Genomic DNA, 17,044 nt, shown 5'->3' with positions numbered 1-17,044 from the left:
AGGGAATGACACCTTATGAGTTACTGGTAGGCTGACGCAACATGATGTAATCCTATTATTCGTATTACCACTGATTAGAGAAAACCACAGTTGAAATAAGTAAAGACTATTTATAACAAATGTTTCAAGACTTCTAAATCACTCCCACGAATACACGCCTTATAAATATACTTTTTCATATAATCACTAAACCTTTAATTACCGCTATTATCCTCCTCTTCACCGCAAGCTACAAAAGAAAACAATTATTGGGGAGACTCAAAGAAACACAGAAATAATAAAAAGGAGCGTTACACACGCCCATTCTCCCAGAGTTAAACTCACGGTGAAGAATACATGCAAAATCCTACCTATACACTTTCCCTATCCTATCCATACATAAGGTCTACTAAACAGCTGACACTGACTCAACCACTTACCCTTGAGTCACCTGACTCGTACATTTCTTCCCGTAGGAAATTGTACCAACACCTTTCACATACAGAATACTTACAGGAAAAGAGAACTTGGACCCCAGTCACCCTCTGCTCTACGGGTAATCTATGGAGAAGTCACCTGACTAACTCCGTCACTCTCTTTATTCCCCGTCTCATAGAAAAGGAATAATCTATTACATTCGCAGCATTCGACACATTCGCCAACATTCACACAAATCATTCCTCTTACTACAACGAAGACTGGGGTAATACGTCCTCAAGGGAAACTTAGGACCCGTTAGAGGTGATGACTGTAACTTGAGGAGGAAGTAACCAAGTACGACGTTCCCTGGAAACCTCACTTTTCGAACTAAAGCCCACAAGAATGGGGTACACTTCCCCGAACTGAAACACATAAGCTACCATCTGGTATGAACTGTTTTGACACGACGAGAATTTGGGGACGACTTTCCCGAAATGCCCCACTCTATTTGTGGCTGAGACAGTGTCACTGACCTTCGAACACTTGTGACGGATGAGGATTTCCTGCTCTTAACTCACTTCATTCCTAACCCTCACATCCTATACATTATAACACTGTTCACTTCTCCTCACTCCTGAGTTCGTGCATCACATTAGCACTCCTCAATAAGACGTCTGGGAGGTCGACAGCGGCGGGGAGGGAGGTCTTGATCCTCCTCCTCCTCGTCCTCAACACATCCGTCTGAATAGTTCTCCTCCAACTCCGGAATAATTTCACTCCGGCTCACATACGGTTTCACCTTTTCTGCTGCTCTTTGTACTAACTTCCCAGAATAGGGGTCCTCCACTACATACAGTTGACCGTCCCTGATTACCTCACTCACTCGATATGGTCCTTTCCACTTAGCATTCAATTTGGTAGAGGTACCAGGCAACGGAGTTTCTGATTTCACCCACACCAAGGACCCAACTGAGACCTTTTCATCACGTCGTTTTCTGTTCGCCACTGCACGGTACCTCCTCTGTGACGTCACACTAGCGTCTTTAATCATGCGCTTAAGTTGCTGAACGTCACTATCTTCAGACTGCACCGCCAGGAGAGGCGCCGTGACGAAACGAGGTGGCTGTCTTGCGAAGAATGCTACATATGGAGAGACCCCCGTGCTGCTATGTACTGCCAGATTCATGTGTGACTGACATTCACTGAGAAGGGCGGGCCACCTTAAAGGGTAACCCTTGCACATTTGGGACAGCACGGTCTTCAGGGTCCGGTGCATTCTCTCGATGAGTCCGTTTGACTGGGAGTGATAGGGAGTGGTGTAGAGCAGTTCTATCCCATGAAGACCAGCCCAGGTTCTTAGTTCTCGTCCCGTGAACTCCAAGGCATTGTCACACAGGATGGAGAGTGGCCGGCCAAAGTCAGAGATGTATTGGGAAAGCTTAGTTACTATACCCTGAGCATGTTTTGTTTTTAGAGGATAAAATTTTACATACCTAGAGAAGTGATCTATGATGGTGAGGATATACCTTTGACCTAATATTACCCAACTGTCAGTACTCTGTCTCTCCCAATACGACTGGCCAAGACTACAGCGAATCCCACCGCTGCCACCAGTGTAATGCCAGTCCCCCCCTCCGGTTTCCCCCTCCTCCCTCCTCCTCACCGGTCCGATCAGAGCTCTAATGAGACGAGGCAAAGATCTTCACGGTGAAGAAAAAAAAAAAGAAGAGGAAGAGAGAAGAGGTGAAGCACGCACACACACAAGAAAAAAAAAAACATTTTTGATTGGTAATGGTTCTCGCCTTCATCGTCATGGCCAGAGGGTAGGGAGAGGTTAATTATCACACAGTATCTACAGTGTGGCTTTATTATGAGGAACGAAAAATATAAAAATAGCAAAAATAATTAAATGAATAATACTGATGGGATTCTTTGGGTTGACTGACCCACTATGACACTTTATCGAGTGGTTAATCTAAAAAAAAAAAAAGGCACTTGAAATTCTGGTATGGCATATACACTTATACTCCGTTACTTAACACTACGAATACACAAGAAAATAATTACTTTTATAACTCCTCAAGAGTACCATTGATTCTGGGCACCGTTATATCCCTAAATAGCGTCACAGCCTTCATCCATCACTTCTCTAGGGCAATCATATTGCTCACAACACATTCACAGTAGACTATATTTGACTAAAGAAACATTACATGGCTAACACTTTCCCAAGACTCTGTGGCCTGTCTCCACGTGGGACCAACACTGGCTATTTTATCTGTTGCCAGAGGGAAGGGAGACGCCATTCTGTCAACACGTACAGTCACTATATCTTCACTAGAGACATGAATAATAAACATGAACACAGTAATATTCACTTCTAAATAAAAGAAAAATTAAATATTTCAGAGCTACGAGACCCACCTGTTGCCAGAGGGAAGGGAGACGCCATTCTGTGCTCTCCCCCTCAACACCCACCCCCAGGCCTCTGAAGTTATTGGAACCTTAGCTAGTTCTCTCTCTCTCTTCTTTCACAAATAATTTTACTGAACCGTGAGTTTAAATAAAAATGCAGGAATAATTGGCCAGCAAGGTGAGCATATAGGCTGGACATTAGTTGAAGTTAATAATTGAATTCTAAATTACTAACATATTTTATAAGCTAGGGAATGACACCTTATGAGTTACTGGTAAGCTGACGCAACATGATGTAATCCTATTATTCGTATTACCACTGATTAGAGAAAACCACAGTTGAAATAAGTAAAGACTATTTATAACAAATGTTTCAAGACTTCTAAATCACTCCCACGAATACACGCCTCATAAATATACTTTTTCATATAATCACTAAACCTTTAATTACCGCTATTATCCTCCTCTTCACCGCAAGCTACAAAAGAAAACAATTATTGGGGAGACTCAAAGAAACACAGAAATAATAAAAAGGAGCGTTACACTTATACTTAGTAAATGTAATACTTATGAACATAAATTACTAAAGTTCTTTTCCTTGGCTAAAGCCCCTTATTTAGGACTAGAAACACAGCAGCAAGAAATACTGGCACATTATAGGAACGTGACTATGTGACAGTAAACGAAAACGAGAGCTTGGCCGTCCATTTTGAGGGAGACTTAAGAAACTAGAACAACACTCATAAAATTAAGACTATTGAGGTTATTTCAGATTTAACAAGAACTGTTCCAGGCCGGCCTGTTCCAGGCCACGCACACCGTATCGTTACTGTACCTATTGGCGAACGATCCAGCTTGAGAATCTTTAACTCTTGCTTCCAAACTATCAAAGAACCGGCTTTCAGCAGGCGAGTCCGATGATAATATAGGTAGATAGGTGAATATAGATAATATAGGTAGATAGGTGAAGTCAACTGTCCGTTACGGTGCGTTCTGCCGATAGTCTGTCTGTAAGATATGGCGTTATAGGGCAAGTCTATGATAAAATGAAAATTTTTCATAGAACAAATTGCATTTGTTCTTTTTTGAGTCGTGGAAGGAATGTCCCATGCTTCCTTTGGGCCGAGAAGCATGACATTCACCTGGGGAGAGTTGTTAAAGTTGCTTATGCATTTGGCTGTGCTGGAAGTCTTCGAGCTGCTCCTAATCATCATCAAACCGTTATCTGAGAACCTAGAAATGTATTTTCTGTTGGATATTTCAGCATGCTTGGACTCTCTACCGACTGTTCTATAATGTCTATAGAATTGCTGGAAAGAGACATGAGGGGCTCAATGGGAGGAGGTCTGGGTACAACTAGCATGTATAGATCCTCTCCCATGCCGGTTTTTATCCCGGTTATCCTCGTTAGCGTTCTTAATGCCATGGTCACGCACACCTTGGCGTAACCCTTCATGACATTACTCGCCAAAGGCGAATATTTGTACGGGTTAATATCGAATATATTATAGCTCTTATTTGTCGTCGTCTTCTTTTTTGCCTTTTTTTTTCACTACTACTACTTTCATAAGTCGATGAAGATTGGCCATACAGGAGCCGCGAAGCCAAGTCCGACAAGAACGAATCTCCAATCTGTTCTAGCTACATTACCTTAGAATTACGACATTCTTAGGCGCTCGACAGTGTCCGGTATGGATCTCGACTTGATAAACAGTAGTGCTGCTTTACAGGCGACCACCATTTTGTACGCCATCGACGCTTTATACTGTGTTAGCTTCTTTGATAAAACCTCGTTGATTATGGGCGCCGAGCAATAATTGTTTGAAGATGAAGCCGCCGCGGTTGATTTCTCTGGCAGCAGCCCCGCTCCCGAGAGGAGTTTGTCTACGAAACTAACACATTCTTCTTCTTCAGGCGTTACAACTTCCTCCTCCTCTTCTAGATCTTTTATCGAAGATTTTTTCCCCATTTTGTTATTAGTCTTGGCAGATGAATTCTTGTGTTGCTGCGATGTATCTCCGGCCATCAGGCTCTCTATCGAGAACGGGATGGTGATATCATAATCCAACGATGAACTATCCGTGGCTCTCAACATTATTACCTTCATTCTGTGGTCTATCATCTCAATTAGATCGCGGCCGATAACTTTTCCTTCATTTATTTGTTTAATGATGGCTTTAATGGAAGATTCTGTCAGAGGGGGTGGTAGAGAAGACAACAACGACCGTAGCGCCTTGCCTATACCAATCACATTGGACAGGAGCTTCTTCATTTCCATAAAGTATGCGGAAAGCTCGTCCATGGCGAAATTTTGCAGCGGCGTAATGGCGCAGTTAACCACCGAACTCTCAACATTCTCCAGATTTATACTCCTGCTGACAAATTACCCTCTGTTCCCCAGCAACTATATCCTCGAGGAACACGGTCAAATATTCCAAGGCGTCCACGATGGCCGAGGGGTTAGACTTGTCCGCTCCTCTCAAAGCCATACAAAAAGATGTGTAAGCCGGCACCACTCCTCTGATAATGTGATCTATAGAGTGGAGATCGTCGGTTCCTTTGAAGGGCGTGGCGCTGGCCATGAGAAAGAAGGTATCATACTTGAGCAGTTCCACCAGCAACCTGAAGCTTTCAGTCTTGCTCAGAGTTCCCAAAAACTTTTCAATGCCGCTAACTGAAGAAGAAGAATACTTGTGACTGACATACGCCACTTTTCTATCGATAGTGTTATTCTTCCTCTTTTTGTCAAAAATATCTTTCAATCTTTTGATGGTGTTGGTGACCACCGGCCTCTGATGATGGGATTGGTTTTCTTGATGTCTCATGTTTTAGAAAAGTTGCTTACGTAATCTCCGAATAAGAATTTGAGTAAGATTGGCAGATTGCAGTTCAAGTCGTCGTACGTCATGAACAGCACCATCGGGGTCAGCGTCATGTAATTGTCATGTAGCGTCATGTAAAAATCGATGGAGATGACCGAACCGATGCCTAACGGTAGACTATTGGCCGACCTCGGTGAGGCGTGTGACAATAGAAGAGAAGAAGGAAACTGCGACAACCGCGACAAGAACAATTGCTCGTTCGATATCGCCAGAGACGTGCTGGATTACTTTAGCGTTTCGCCGATGGGGCTCGTGTTCACCGTGATAACGGACGTGGAAGGTCGGGAAAGAGTCATGAGCATCAGGCACATGGCGTTGCTTGCCATATGGATCAAAGTGAGAGTTGTGCACCCAGCTCTTACTGACAGATCTGGCCAACTTTGGCGTATTGGGAGACTCAAAGATTCTAAACAAACCGAGCATAGCCGAACAGTTCAATTTTTTAAAGAACAAGACAGAAAGGTCGCGGCCATCATCCACGGGCATGTCAACACTCGCACCCGCACTCACTTGGGAAGAGTCACGTCCGCTTCGTGGCCATCGATGCACTCTGGACACTGACTAAGGGCGACAGCGCCGTGTTTGGCAGACTTGTCAACAATCTGGATCTATTTCACCTGGGGCACACTAACAGAGCGAATCTAGTGCCTTATAACAGCAAGTACTTCAAATCGAACTAGAAGGAGAACGGCCTCTGGGGTTACATAAAGAGAACGTCGGAAGTCGCCGCTAAGGACCGAGGATAAGGCCGAGCTAAGGCCTCGACCCTGTTGCTTTCCAGAACGAGAATGATGTGGGTAAGGTACTAGCCATGCTGGATGTGGACGCCAAGAGGAAGTTTGTTGGACATGCCAACAGGTCTAGCTGCTGCAGATACATGAACTTGAAAAGGTCGAAAATGAAAGAACGCGCGCTGATAAGAGCCATGGGAAGCGGAGCAGCAGCAGATGATATTTCCAAATCGGCCTTCAAGATGAAATCGCTTTGGAAGTTTCCCGATATGGTCGAGCGCCTTCTGAAGGGTTATGTACTTTTGGTGGTGTGCCCCGCCATGGGGTTTCTTAGCGTGGCCATGCACGACTACATTCTAAAGTATGACTTTCTAAAAGATAGCAATTGCGTCAAGATCAGTCTGCGGCTAATCGGAGACCGCGAAATAGTCACAAAGGAAAAGAAATTAAGCATGTACAATATTGAAATGAACGGAACCAACAAGAAGAAGCTGGAGGACAACATCGTCGTCGCCCTTTCTAACAAAATCATTAAATACGACCGTTTGGGTCTATCCAACTCTAAAGAGGTACGAGATCGACTCAGAGAGAAGGATAAGCAGTGCAGAATAGCTTTCGGTATTAAGAAGGTCCTAGCTCGCCCTGTTCAAGGCGGTAGCGGTAATAACGACATTGTATCTACAGAAGAATTGATGAAACAGGCAAATAAACTCGCCTTCGTGTTACACGATTGAGATGGCGTCCAGGGAGATGGCAGAGAAGATTGTACGATGGCATATGGAATTCGGTTGCAAGTGCAATGACAGCACAAGACTGGATAGGGTCTTGGGCATGTTGGGTGGAGGAGTGGACACGACTTCCGTGAGAAGCAGGCCCTTCCTAGAGACTAGGGAAGACGACGAGAAGGTACCCGCCAAGATCAGTGACATAATCCACCTAGTACTCAAAGAGAGGAGCCTTACCAACCCGCAGGTGGCAACGGCCGTGTTCAAAAGAAACAGAAAGCAATATTCCTTTTGCGAATGCTTGGATCACAGAGGTAACTCTTCAGTCTCTGTGATGGCTTCTCTCGCGTGGTTCAACGACATTGACGATAAAGACATTGAAGTTACTTGTCCTTCTTGTGCTGACAACTACAAAGAGGAAGCGTGATGAAGAGGAAGCGTGATGAAAAATGCCCACTGCTGGTGGTGATCCATCGACCGGCGACCTCACCGAACAGCTTCTATTCATGTCTGTATACACAACAGGAGGCTGCGGACGCAATTCGGAGGCTAGACTATCTTCTTTCAATGGATCTTGGACCGGACTGACTTACAACATTGAAAAAAGACAATAGACGGAGAGATTTTAATGAGCAACGCGGTATTTCCCTCGTGTAGGCTCCAGCCTTTGTGCTCCTGCAGTGAGATATTATATATCGTATCGAGTATGATTGGCAAGCTGGAAGAAGAGGATATAAAATTTGCGTTTAAGGCTTCTGAGGTTAAAATTTTGGGCGGAGAACAATTCTTGTACATCAAATACCCGATCTACAGACAGGGGGTCTGTATTTGACAGAGTGTCTTGCAAAGCTTTGAAAAGGCTGGTGGCTAGTGAATCGAATGGCCGAGCCGTGAGCGAGACCATGGAAGAAGAAAGGGAAGATGACAAAGAAGGGTACTCGGGAGACTGCAGCATTAAGAAGCTGACGACTGGCAAGATGCCTCCTCCACAACCAATGCCTGTCAAGGCTTCATCAAAGAGCAACCAAAACGCCGAGAACGCCGCCACTGAGCACGACAACGTCGTAAATATGCAACAATTGATGGCAATGATGTTGTCAAATGGAAAGAAAAACAATAATGTTAGACAAAAGGGCAATAAATGAAGAAGAGACGATTCATTCACAGATGACGTGGGTCAATCTTCTTCCAGCTTATTCCTCTCGCCTCCTCAAATAGACGAGAAACGCATAACTTTGTATCAGCAGACTCTCCTCACTGTTTCAACAGAAGCTGTGCGGATAAGCTGTCCTTTTTTTTTTTTTTTATGTAGGAAGGACACTGGCCAAGGGCAACAAAAATATGATATAAAAAATGCCCACTGAAATGCCAGTCCCATAAAAGGGTCAAAGCAGTGGTCAAAAATTGATGAATAAGTGTCTTGAAACCTCCCTCTTGAAGGAATTCAAGTCATAGGAAGGTGGAAATACAGAAGCAGGCAGGGAGTTCCAGAGTTTACCAGAGAAAGGGATGAATGATTGAGAATACTAGTTAACTCTTGCGTTAGAGAGGTGGACAGAATAGGGATGAGAGAAAGAAGAAAGTCTTGTGCAGCGAGGCCGCAGAAGGAGGGGAGGCATGCAGTTAGCAAGATCAGAAGAGTAGTTAGCATGAAAATAGCGGTAGAAGACAGCTAGATATGCAACATTGCGGCGGTGAGAGAGAGGCTGAAGACAGTCAGTTAGAGGAGAGGAGTTGATGAGACGAAAAGCTTTTGATTCCACCCTGTCTAGAAGAGCAGTATGAGTGGAACCCCCCCCAGACATGTGAAGCATACTCCATACATGGACGGATAAGGCCCTTGTACAGAGTTAGCAGCTGGGGGGCTGAGAAAAACTGGCAGAGACGTCTCAGAACACCTAACTTCATAGAAGCTGTTTTAGCTAGAGATGAGATGTGAAGTTTCCAGTTCAGATTATAAGTAAAGGACAGACCGAGGATGTTCAGTGTAGAAGAGGGGGACAGTTGAGTGTCATTGAAGAAGAGGGGATAGTTGTCTGGAAGGTTGTGTCGAGTTGATAGATGGAGGAATTGAGTTTTTGAGGCATTGAACAATACCAAGTTTGCTCTGCCCCAATCAGAAATTTTAGATAGATCAGAAGTCAGGCGTTCTGTGGTTTCCCTGCGTGATATGTTTACCTCCTGAAGGGTTGGACGTCTATGAAAAGACGTGGAAAAGTGCAGGGTGGTATCATCAGCGTGGGAGTGGATAGGACAAGAAGTTTGGTTTAGAAAATCATTAATGAATAATAAGAAGAGCGTGGGTGACAGGACAGAACCCTGAGGAACACCACTGTTAATAGATTTAGGAGAAGAACAGTGACTGTCTACCACAGCAGCAAAAGAACGGTCAGAAAGGAAACTTGAGATGAAGTTACAGAGAGAAGGATAGAAACCGTAGGAGGGTAGTTTGGAAATCAAAGATTTGTGCCAGACTCCAAGGCAACAGCAAAAGTTTCACCAAAATCTCTAAAAGAGGATGACCAAGACTCAGTAAGGAAAGCCAGAATATCACCAGTAGAGCGGCCTTTACGGAACCCATACTGGCGATCAGATAGAAGGTTGTGAAGTGATAGATGTTTAAGAATCTTCCTGTTGAAGATAGATTCAAAAACTTTACATAGGCAGGAAATGAAAGCAATAGGACGGTAGTTTGAGGGATTAGAACGGTCACCCTTTTTAGGAACAGGTTGAATGTAGGCAAACTTCCAGCAAGAAGGAAAGGTAGATGTTGACAGACAGAGCTGAAAGAGTTTGACTAGGCAAGGTGCAAGCACAGTTTCGGAGGCACAGTTTCGGAAAACAATAGGAGGGACCCCATCAGGTCCATAAGCCTTCCGAGGATTTAGGCCAGCGAGGGCATGGGAAACATCATTGCGAAGAATTTTAATAGGTGGCATGAAGTAGTCAGAGGGTGGAGGAGAGGGAGGAACAAGCCTAGAATCGTCCAAGGTAGAGTTTTTAGCAAAGGTTTGAGCAAAGACTTCAGCTTTAGAAATAGATGTGATAGCAGTGGTGCCATCTGGTTGAAATAGAGGAGGGAAAGAAGAAGAAGCAAAGTTATTGGAGATATTTTTGGCTAGATGCCAGAAATCACGAGGGGAGTTAGATCTTGAAAGGTTTTGACATTTTCTGTTAATGAAGGAGTTTTTGGCTAGTTGGAGAACAGACTTGGCATGGTTCCGGGCAGAAATATAAAAAGCATGAGATTCTGGTGATGGAAGGCTTAAGTACCTTTTGTGGGCCACCTCTCTATCATGTATAGCACGAGAACAAGCTATGTTAAACCAAGGTTTAGAAGGTTTAGGACGAGAAAAAGTGAGGAATGTATGCCTCCATGCCAGACACTATCACCTGTTATGCGCTCAGCACACAAAGACGGGTCTCTGACACGGAAGCAGTAGTCATTCCAAGGAAAATCAGCAAAATACCTTCTCAGGTCCCCCCAACTAGCAGAGGCAAAACGCCAGAGGCACCTTCGCTTAGGGATATCCTAAGGAGGGATTGGAGTGATAGGACAAGATAAAGATATGAGATTGTGATCGGAGGAGGCCAACGGAGAAGAAAGGGTGACAGCATAAGCGACTCTTACTTACTAAACATCAAGAGACTCCCCAAAACGTGTAAAAAGATCCTGTATCCGAGCAACAATACCATTTTGTGGCTGCCGTTGGTAATAAGAACAAAGTACAACATGTATAGGGTTCTTTCTGGCCTATTGATGTTCTTTGACCATACAGAGGAGGAGACCTCTTACGCATCCATACGTCTCAACAATAACGCCACCCACCACGCCACGTTCAAGCTATTGTCGAGAATAAGAGAAAGTAGCCTCAGAAAAAGCGTGGCCGCCATCATTGAGGAACGTATCTGTAAAGAGCATCCCGCCAAAGCTCATTAATAACAACAGCAACGGCAGCAGGGGAGGAGGTGTATCCCTTTCCCAATTAGAGGTTAATAAGAGAGAAATATGCACGGTGACGACGCTAAATATTTTGGCCTCGATGGTAAAATACTCACCGCCGATGGCAACACTTCTGGCATCTCCGACGACGCCATCGTCTTTTCTTCTGTGAAGAGCGACAAGTTGGTCTTGCTCGACTATGGCCACGTGGCGTCCAGGATATATCTGGGGGAGAGATCGGAAAGGATCTCGGGTGCGCTAACGTCGTTCATAGGCAGAAACCTCATTACACCAGACAAGGTGGTCAGCACTCTTTTGAACTCTTCGCACACTCTTACGGCCTTACTTACTTGCAACAAGTGCGATTTCGACAGCGTTCTGATGGGCACGGGCTCGTTCCTATTCTCCCAAGACGTCAGCTACCACAAACGGAGAGAAGATTATACCATTCTGGAATTATGAAGAATGTGGCAGGATAACGATGATAGACACGCTTCTCACCACCTACACTGATGTCGACTCGCACAGGAACAGATCGTGGCCGATTCTGTCAGTCTCTTGAGCGGTCTAATGTGCCAGACGCTCTACTCTACTCAAGGTAGCTGTAAGTATGTAGCTACTGCAGCAGCGGGAGAGTAAAATAGGCTGGCGCTGCTCGTCAACGATCCGCTGGGAGAAGGTTGGTGGCTGGTACCGAAGGGGACTGTCGACTACAGCAAAACAGAAGAACTGATGGAATTTAGCACAAAGCTTAAGCTTATAATAGATTCGCTCTTTTCGGAAAAAAGTAAAAAAGAATAGGAGGGTGAATGTGTTGTACTCGGGCACAATCACGACGACCGGTCCTGGGATGGTTAAGACTGTAAATAGGTCCAGGGACAAGATAGAACAGGTCCCGCTGACTGAAGGCAGGGTCAGCATTGGTTATTCTTCTTCCAACGACGCCGTTACGGTCAACGTTGGCCCAATTGATATTATTTCACAGGAACATTTCCGCAATAAGCGCATCAAGACCACCACAACCGATTTTTCTTCATCTAAAAACATTCTCAGTCCTTCTGTCTTTTCTTGGTTTGACATAAAGAAGAACGGCATCGTATCGAAATCGACCCCGAAAGACGACAGATACAAGGACAGCCAGCTACCGTTCGTTAGAAACGAAGTCTGCGAACGAAGACATGCAGGATTATCGGAAGGGGAGACTGGAGTGACCAACTGTTACGCTTGGACAGGTTCGTGAGGAGAGCAGCAGATATGGAAGCAGAGGTGGTTGATTTCATGGAAGAAAAGATGAGAAACCTGTCAGAGGTCATAGGTGTCTCAGCTACTCACAGTATTCTTGCTTCCGGCGAGCCACAGTGCTCTTCTGCTGCTACTGCTACTGATGCAGCCTATGCTCTCAAGGACTTTAATGCCGACTTGGAGGACGACGATAAGCAGCGCAAGAGCACCCTTCTCCCTATGCTAGAATACGACACGAACGTAATCTCGTTAACGGTAATAGGCAATGCGCCAACTAACGGGCAGAATATGCGCGTAGTTAGACTGTTAAAGAAGATGTAAGGAACTACTACTACTGCAACAGAAAACCCACCGTGCCCAAATGGATGCAAGTGGCACAACGCTGCTCCTGCTTCTATGATGACATTGGGCACGTCCAAGTGCCGCAGCAGTGGCGACGACAATATTGATATGGTAAAGATGGACCCCGTCTTTGGGTATACTCCGCGGCGAGTATACCATTCCAAGACTGCCTATGTTCATCTTTACTCTGACAAAGAAGGATCGCTATGTAGAAGGCGTCAACAACAACTTCTTAGACATAAACAAACCATTGGCCATAGGCGCAGTCACCATGGCTGTTCAAAGGGATATCGACATAGTAAACGAAGCCAACAGAGGTGAAAGGACGGGCGGAAAATGTTACCAGAACTATCACTGTGGCTTTACTTTTATAAATAAAAGAATAATATATAATAATAATATTGTTGGCCACAAGATAACCTGATTTTTTGCTCAGCCAGGCGTTTGTTGGTCTTTTTGTTTCAAAAGTAAAAAGCGAAAAAGGTCATTGAAACAACAACAAAAAAAAAGAAAAATCATCCTTTTATTCATTTTAATGATATAGCTACAGTCTTGCTGCCGTGTCGATAGACCGGCGAGTAGTCCGGTGCCTCTATCGTCCCCGTGGGATCTCTTTCGCTAAACCTGACAGTCTCCGGGTATATGATATCGTTCGTGTTGCGCAACAGTGCGCTTGTTATCCAGTATAGACAGAAACACGTCGTTCTCGTAGTCATCCAAGCCGCAAGCCTCCCCGTTCTCGTCGAGATCGTACTGCACCACCAGCATCACCGAGTTTACATTAAACTCGGTCGTCTTTCGACCCGACTGGCCTGTGTTCTTGCTGCTCCAGGGCGTGTGGTCATCCATCATCCTTGGGTCTTCGGTCGACAGATTCTTTTTAAAAATGTCGCTATACCCTCAAAGACAGACTTGCAACTGCTGTTTTCTGAGAAGAGAACCCTAGCCACGTCTACGTTATTCATCAACTGCGCGTTCGAGATTACTCCCCGTGCCACATTAGCCTCTGTAAAGTTGACGTCGTCTCTCTTTATCCTAAACACGGACTTGGGCTGACAGTTCTTAATGGCAGTGTTGTCAAACGCGTACTTGACGTCGGCAGGACCGACAAACAACAAATATTTGATGCCAAACATCGGTATCAGCTCAAAATATTCTTCGTCTCTCTTGCAAAAGGGTTCGTCTATGTGATACTCTCGCGCGTAATCGGCCCCCGTTACGCATCTGGTGGCCGCCTCGATAATGCACTGAGGTATTACGCCTCCACTGACCAACTGCATGTAATTGGGGTAACTGTCCTCTCGTAAGTACAAGTCGGCCAGCACCTTCATGGCGTGCTCCATCACAACTAGTCCAGCCTTGGTTCTGATAAAAGAGTCTTGTTTGCATCCCAGGGGGAACATATCGCTATTGAACTTGGTATTCAAGTCTTCCGTCAAACGGTCGCAGGCCATGCTGTTCCTCACGGTGGTGGAAAAGTGCTCTATGTATCGACGATTCAAAGAATACAGCTTGTTCTTTACGTCGTGAATGTTGTACTTGTTCTTCTTGTTGTTCTTCTTCTTCTTGTCATTGGTCAGAAAAAACTGAACCAGCCTAGACCAGTCTATGGCCGCGGCCACTTCTCTCTGCGTATAAATAAACCGTTCTTTGAGCAACTGCAGCATGACCAGCGTCTTCTTGTCGCTGCTCGCACTCAACGAGTACCTATATCTGCACACGCCAACCTCTGCTAGCAAATGAGACTGAGACATTAACATTTTGTTATATTCTTCTTCATAGATCTTACGGCGCGCCTCCGAAGGCTCGAATGTCAAAGCAACCAGGTTCCTGTTGATCTCGTGGCACTCGCAATCGAGCGGACGAGGATGAGGAGTTTACTTTATCTTTATCTTCTTTTTCCTTCTTCTCATTAGAAGATGGCTTCTTGAAAACGTCATTGTTAGTAAACAGTCCGCTCGACATGACAACCAGATCAGAATTCTCACTTGCTGTCTTGCATTCGGGGTTACCCCTCACCATCCTGACTAGCTCGCCATAGTCTTTGGCCTCGGCGTGTGTCTTTGGCTCGGGTTTGCAAATGTTACGGCTACCTTTTGACTACCAGAGGCGCTGCAGCGGCTCTCTTCTTGATTGATTTCAGCACGAGTTTGATCTTGGAGTATGACAATGTCAAATTCTCCCTCTCCGTCACTTTGTTTATAAAAAAAGGCCTTCATGTACGCTTGAGAGGTCAGGTACACGTAGCCAAATATCCATGTATGACAGAATGAGTCCTCTCGTGTAGTTGCTGACGGTCAGCGTACACAACTTGGTCATAAACTTGATCTCTCCGTTTATGTACCGCTCGATCCTTCGCGGCACCTTTATGGTGTTGTTAGGCAGTACTTCGTAAGGAATACTGTAGGTCACCGAGAGCTTGTTGCTCTCATGTACTTTTCAAAGAACTCAAAGTTGCCCAGATTCTTTTCCATGGACCAGAAAGAGGCCGCAGCCTGCGCGAGCGCGCTCGACATCTCCAGCACCGTTTCGCCTCGCCTCACGTTGTAATTGAAGGCAGCCTCATTGGGAGGCAAGGGCTGCTGCCTTCTGGCTTTATTGTACTCTGTGTTGACATATCTCTGCACCAATCCTTCTCTACAGAGGCGAGACCAGATCTTCTTGTCCGGATCCGTTAACTCTAGATGTCTTTTCAACATCAACTCGTTGATTTTTTCACGTTCGTACGGGCTAGACAAGATTCTATGCTGGTACTCGTCCAGTTCGCGCTTCATCTGTCTGGCTCGTTCTTTCAGCTCCTCAATCTTGGGCGCAAAACTTGTTATGAAGGCCAGAGCGCGAGATATGCACCACTGCATGAGGTTAATGAGGGTATTGAACGGTAATTATTAATAGCGGTGAGAGCGAACATTCTCCATTCAGTCGTCTTGAGCTGGAGAGATAGTTTTGCACTTTTAATTCATCAATTAGAATCTCGTCGACTTCTTCCCAGGTTCTCGGTAGTTGGTCCTCGACGGAAGGCGGCGGCTTGTCGACCATTTTTTATCAAAATCAACGATGAAGATGTTATTGAACGTCTCCACTGTACTCCTGTCAGTTCTTATCTTCTTTCTACCAATGCCACTAGCTTGTTCGGTGAATGCTGCTCGTATACGTTTGGTCTCTGATGGCAAGAGACAACCTCTCTTCTTCAAATATGGAGGCGAAATGATATACCCAAAAGCGAGCTGTGGCCTCTTATTTTCTGGAGGAGAGCTCTTTGAGGACGTTGCTTGGGTGGGGCCAGATAAAACAAATTGTTGGGAGGGAATGGTGAGGTTTTGGCTGAAAACGGCAAACTGATAAGGATGACGGCAGGCACCGCCACTAGGTATTACAGTTGTAAATCCGTCAATTCAGCTTTTATCAAAAGAACTGGCGATGTTTTTGAAGCCTTTTTCAAAGCAAAGGCAGGAAATAGTAGACAATTTGCTCTATTCGTTCAATTTGCATCTATTCATCCAAGTGGGACAGAACTCTGAATGCCAGTTTGGGTTAGGCACGTCCCCTCTGCTTCTTTCTTGGATCCGTCGGTGATAGACATGCAAGTGACAGCGCCGTGGAGGTACTCGAAGCTCGTTTTTGGCTACGATAACGACTCCAGGAGAACTTTCAAGTTGGCCTACAAGAAGTACAGGATGTCGAGGGGCCACTTAGCTCCCCCAGCTGATTTTCTGCTGGCCGCTGAGCGCTGGGCGACGTTTCAGCTGTCTAACGTCGTGTCTCAGCCTCAAACACACAACAACGGCGAGTGGAAGAAGATAGAGGATCACGTAAGGACAGAATTTGACAAGAAGACGGTAAAATACGTAGAGACATGGCCCGTCTTTGACGAGAACGGCGAGAAGGAGAAGTTAGACGGGATCGTGCCCGTTCCGAAGGGAATATACAAGAAGGCGATAGGGTGAGACGATGATAGAATACTCTACGAGGTGCGATCATTGTTCTCTTGATGAACATTTTTACTTAATAGAAGTTTTCTTGGCTCACACGGGTGTTTGATTCGATAGATACCACCTACGACTTGGCCGTATAACTCGAGCTCAAGCTCTGGCCCGAACCGACAACTCAAGTTACATTCACACGTTCCATCTCAAAAAGTGTCGCCAGTATCGTTGTGCTTTTCAGAAGTTTTATATTAACCTTCTGCATGAATCCTCAATATCTTGGCATTAGTGTCCTTAGGTGTGCCAAGATGTTGAGGGTTAACAACACGCAACTATTGCGTGTTGTTCTTTCGTTGTTGTGCTGCAGCCCCTAAAAAAGCTGCACAGAGTTTTAGTGTAAAGCCCTGTGCAAGTTTTTTGATATTCATCTGATTAACCC

The 17,044-nt window shown here is 45.2% G+C and overlaps 1 protein-coding gene across 1 annotated transcript; it reads right to left on the bottom strand.

The window, feature by feature from the left end:
• Positions 1 to 1,051: 1,051 nt before the first annotated feature.
• On the bottom strand, positions 1,052 to 4,195 carry LOC135088872 (uncharacterized). Its single transcript, XM_063983933.1, has 2 exons — positions 4,097 to 4,195; positions 1,052 to 1,852 (listed from the first exon to the last, which is right to left on the bottom strand). Exons 1-2 carry the CDS (start codon positions 4,193 to 4,195, stop codon positions 1,052 to 1,054), a joined length of 900 nt encoding a protein of 299 aa, XP_063840003.1.
• Between the last annotated feature and the right edge of the window lie 12,849 nt (positions 4,196 to 17,044).

The sequence above is a fragment of the Scylla paramamosain genome, chromosome 32, assembly GCF_035594125.1.
Source record: "Scylla paramamosain isolate STU-SP2022 chromosome 32, ASM3559412v1, whole genome shotgun sequence".
NCBI lineage: Eukaryota > Metazoa > Arthropoda > Malacostraca > Decapoda > Portunidae > Scylla > Scylla paramamosain.
Note: the sequence above shows the minus strand (reverse complement) of the source record. Positions and strands in the feature narration are given on the sequence as shown.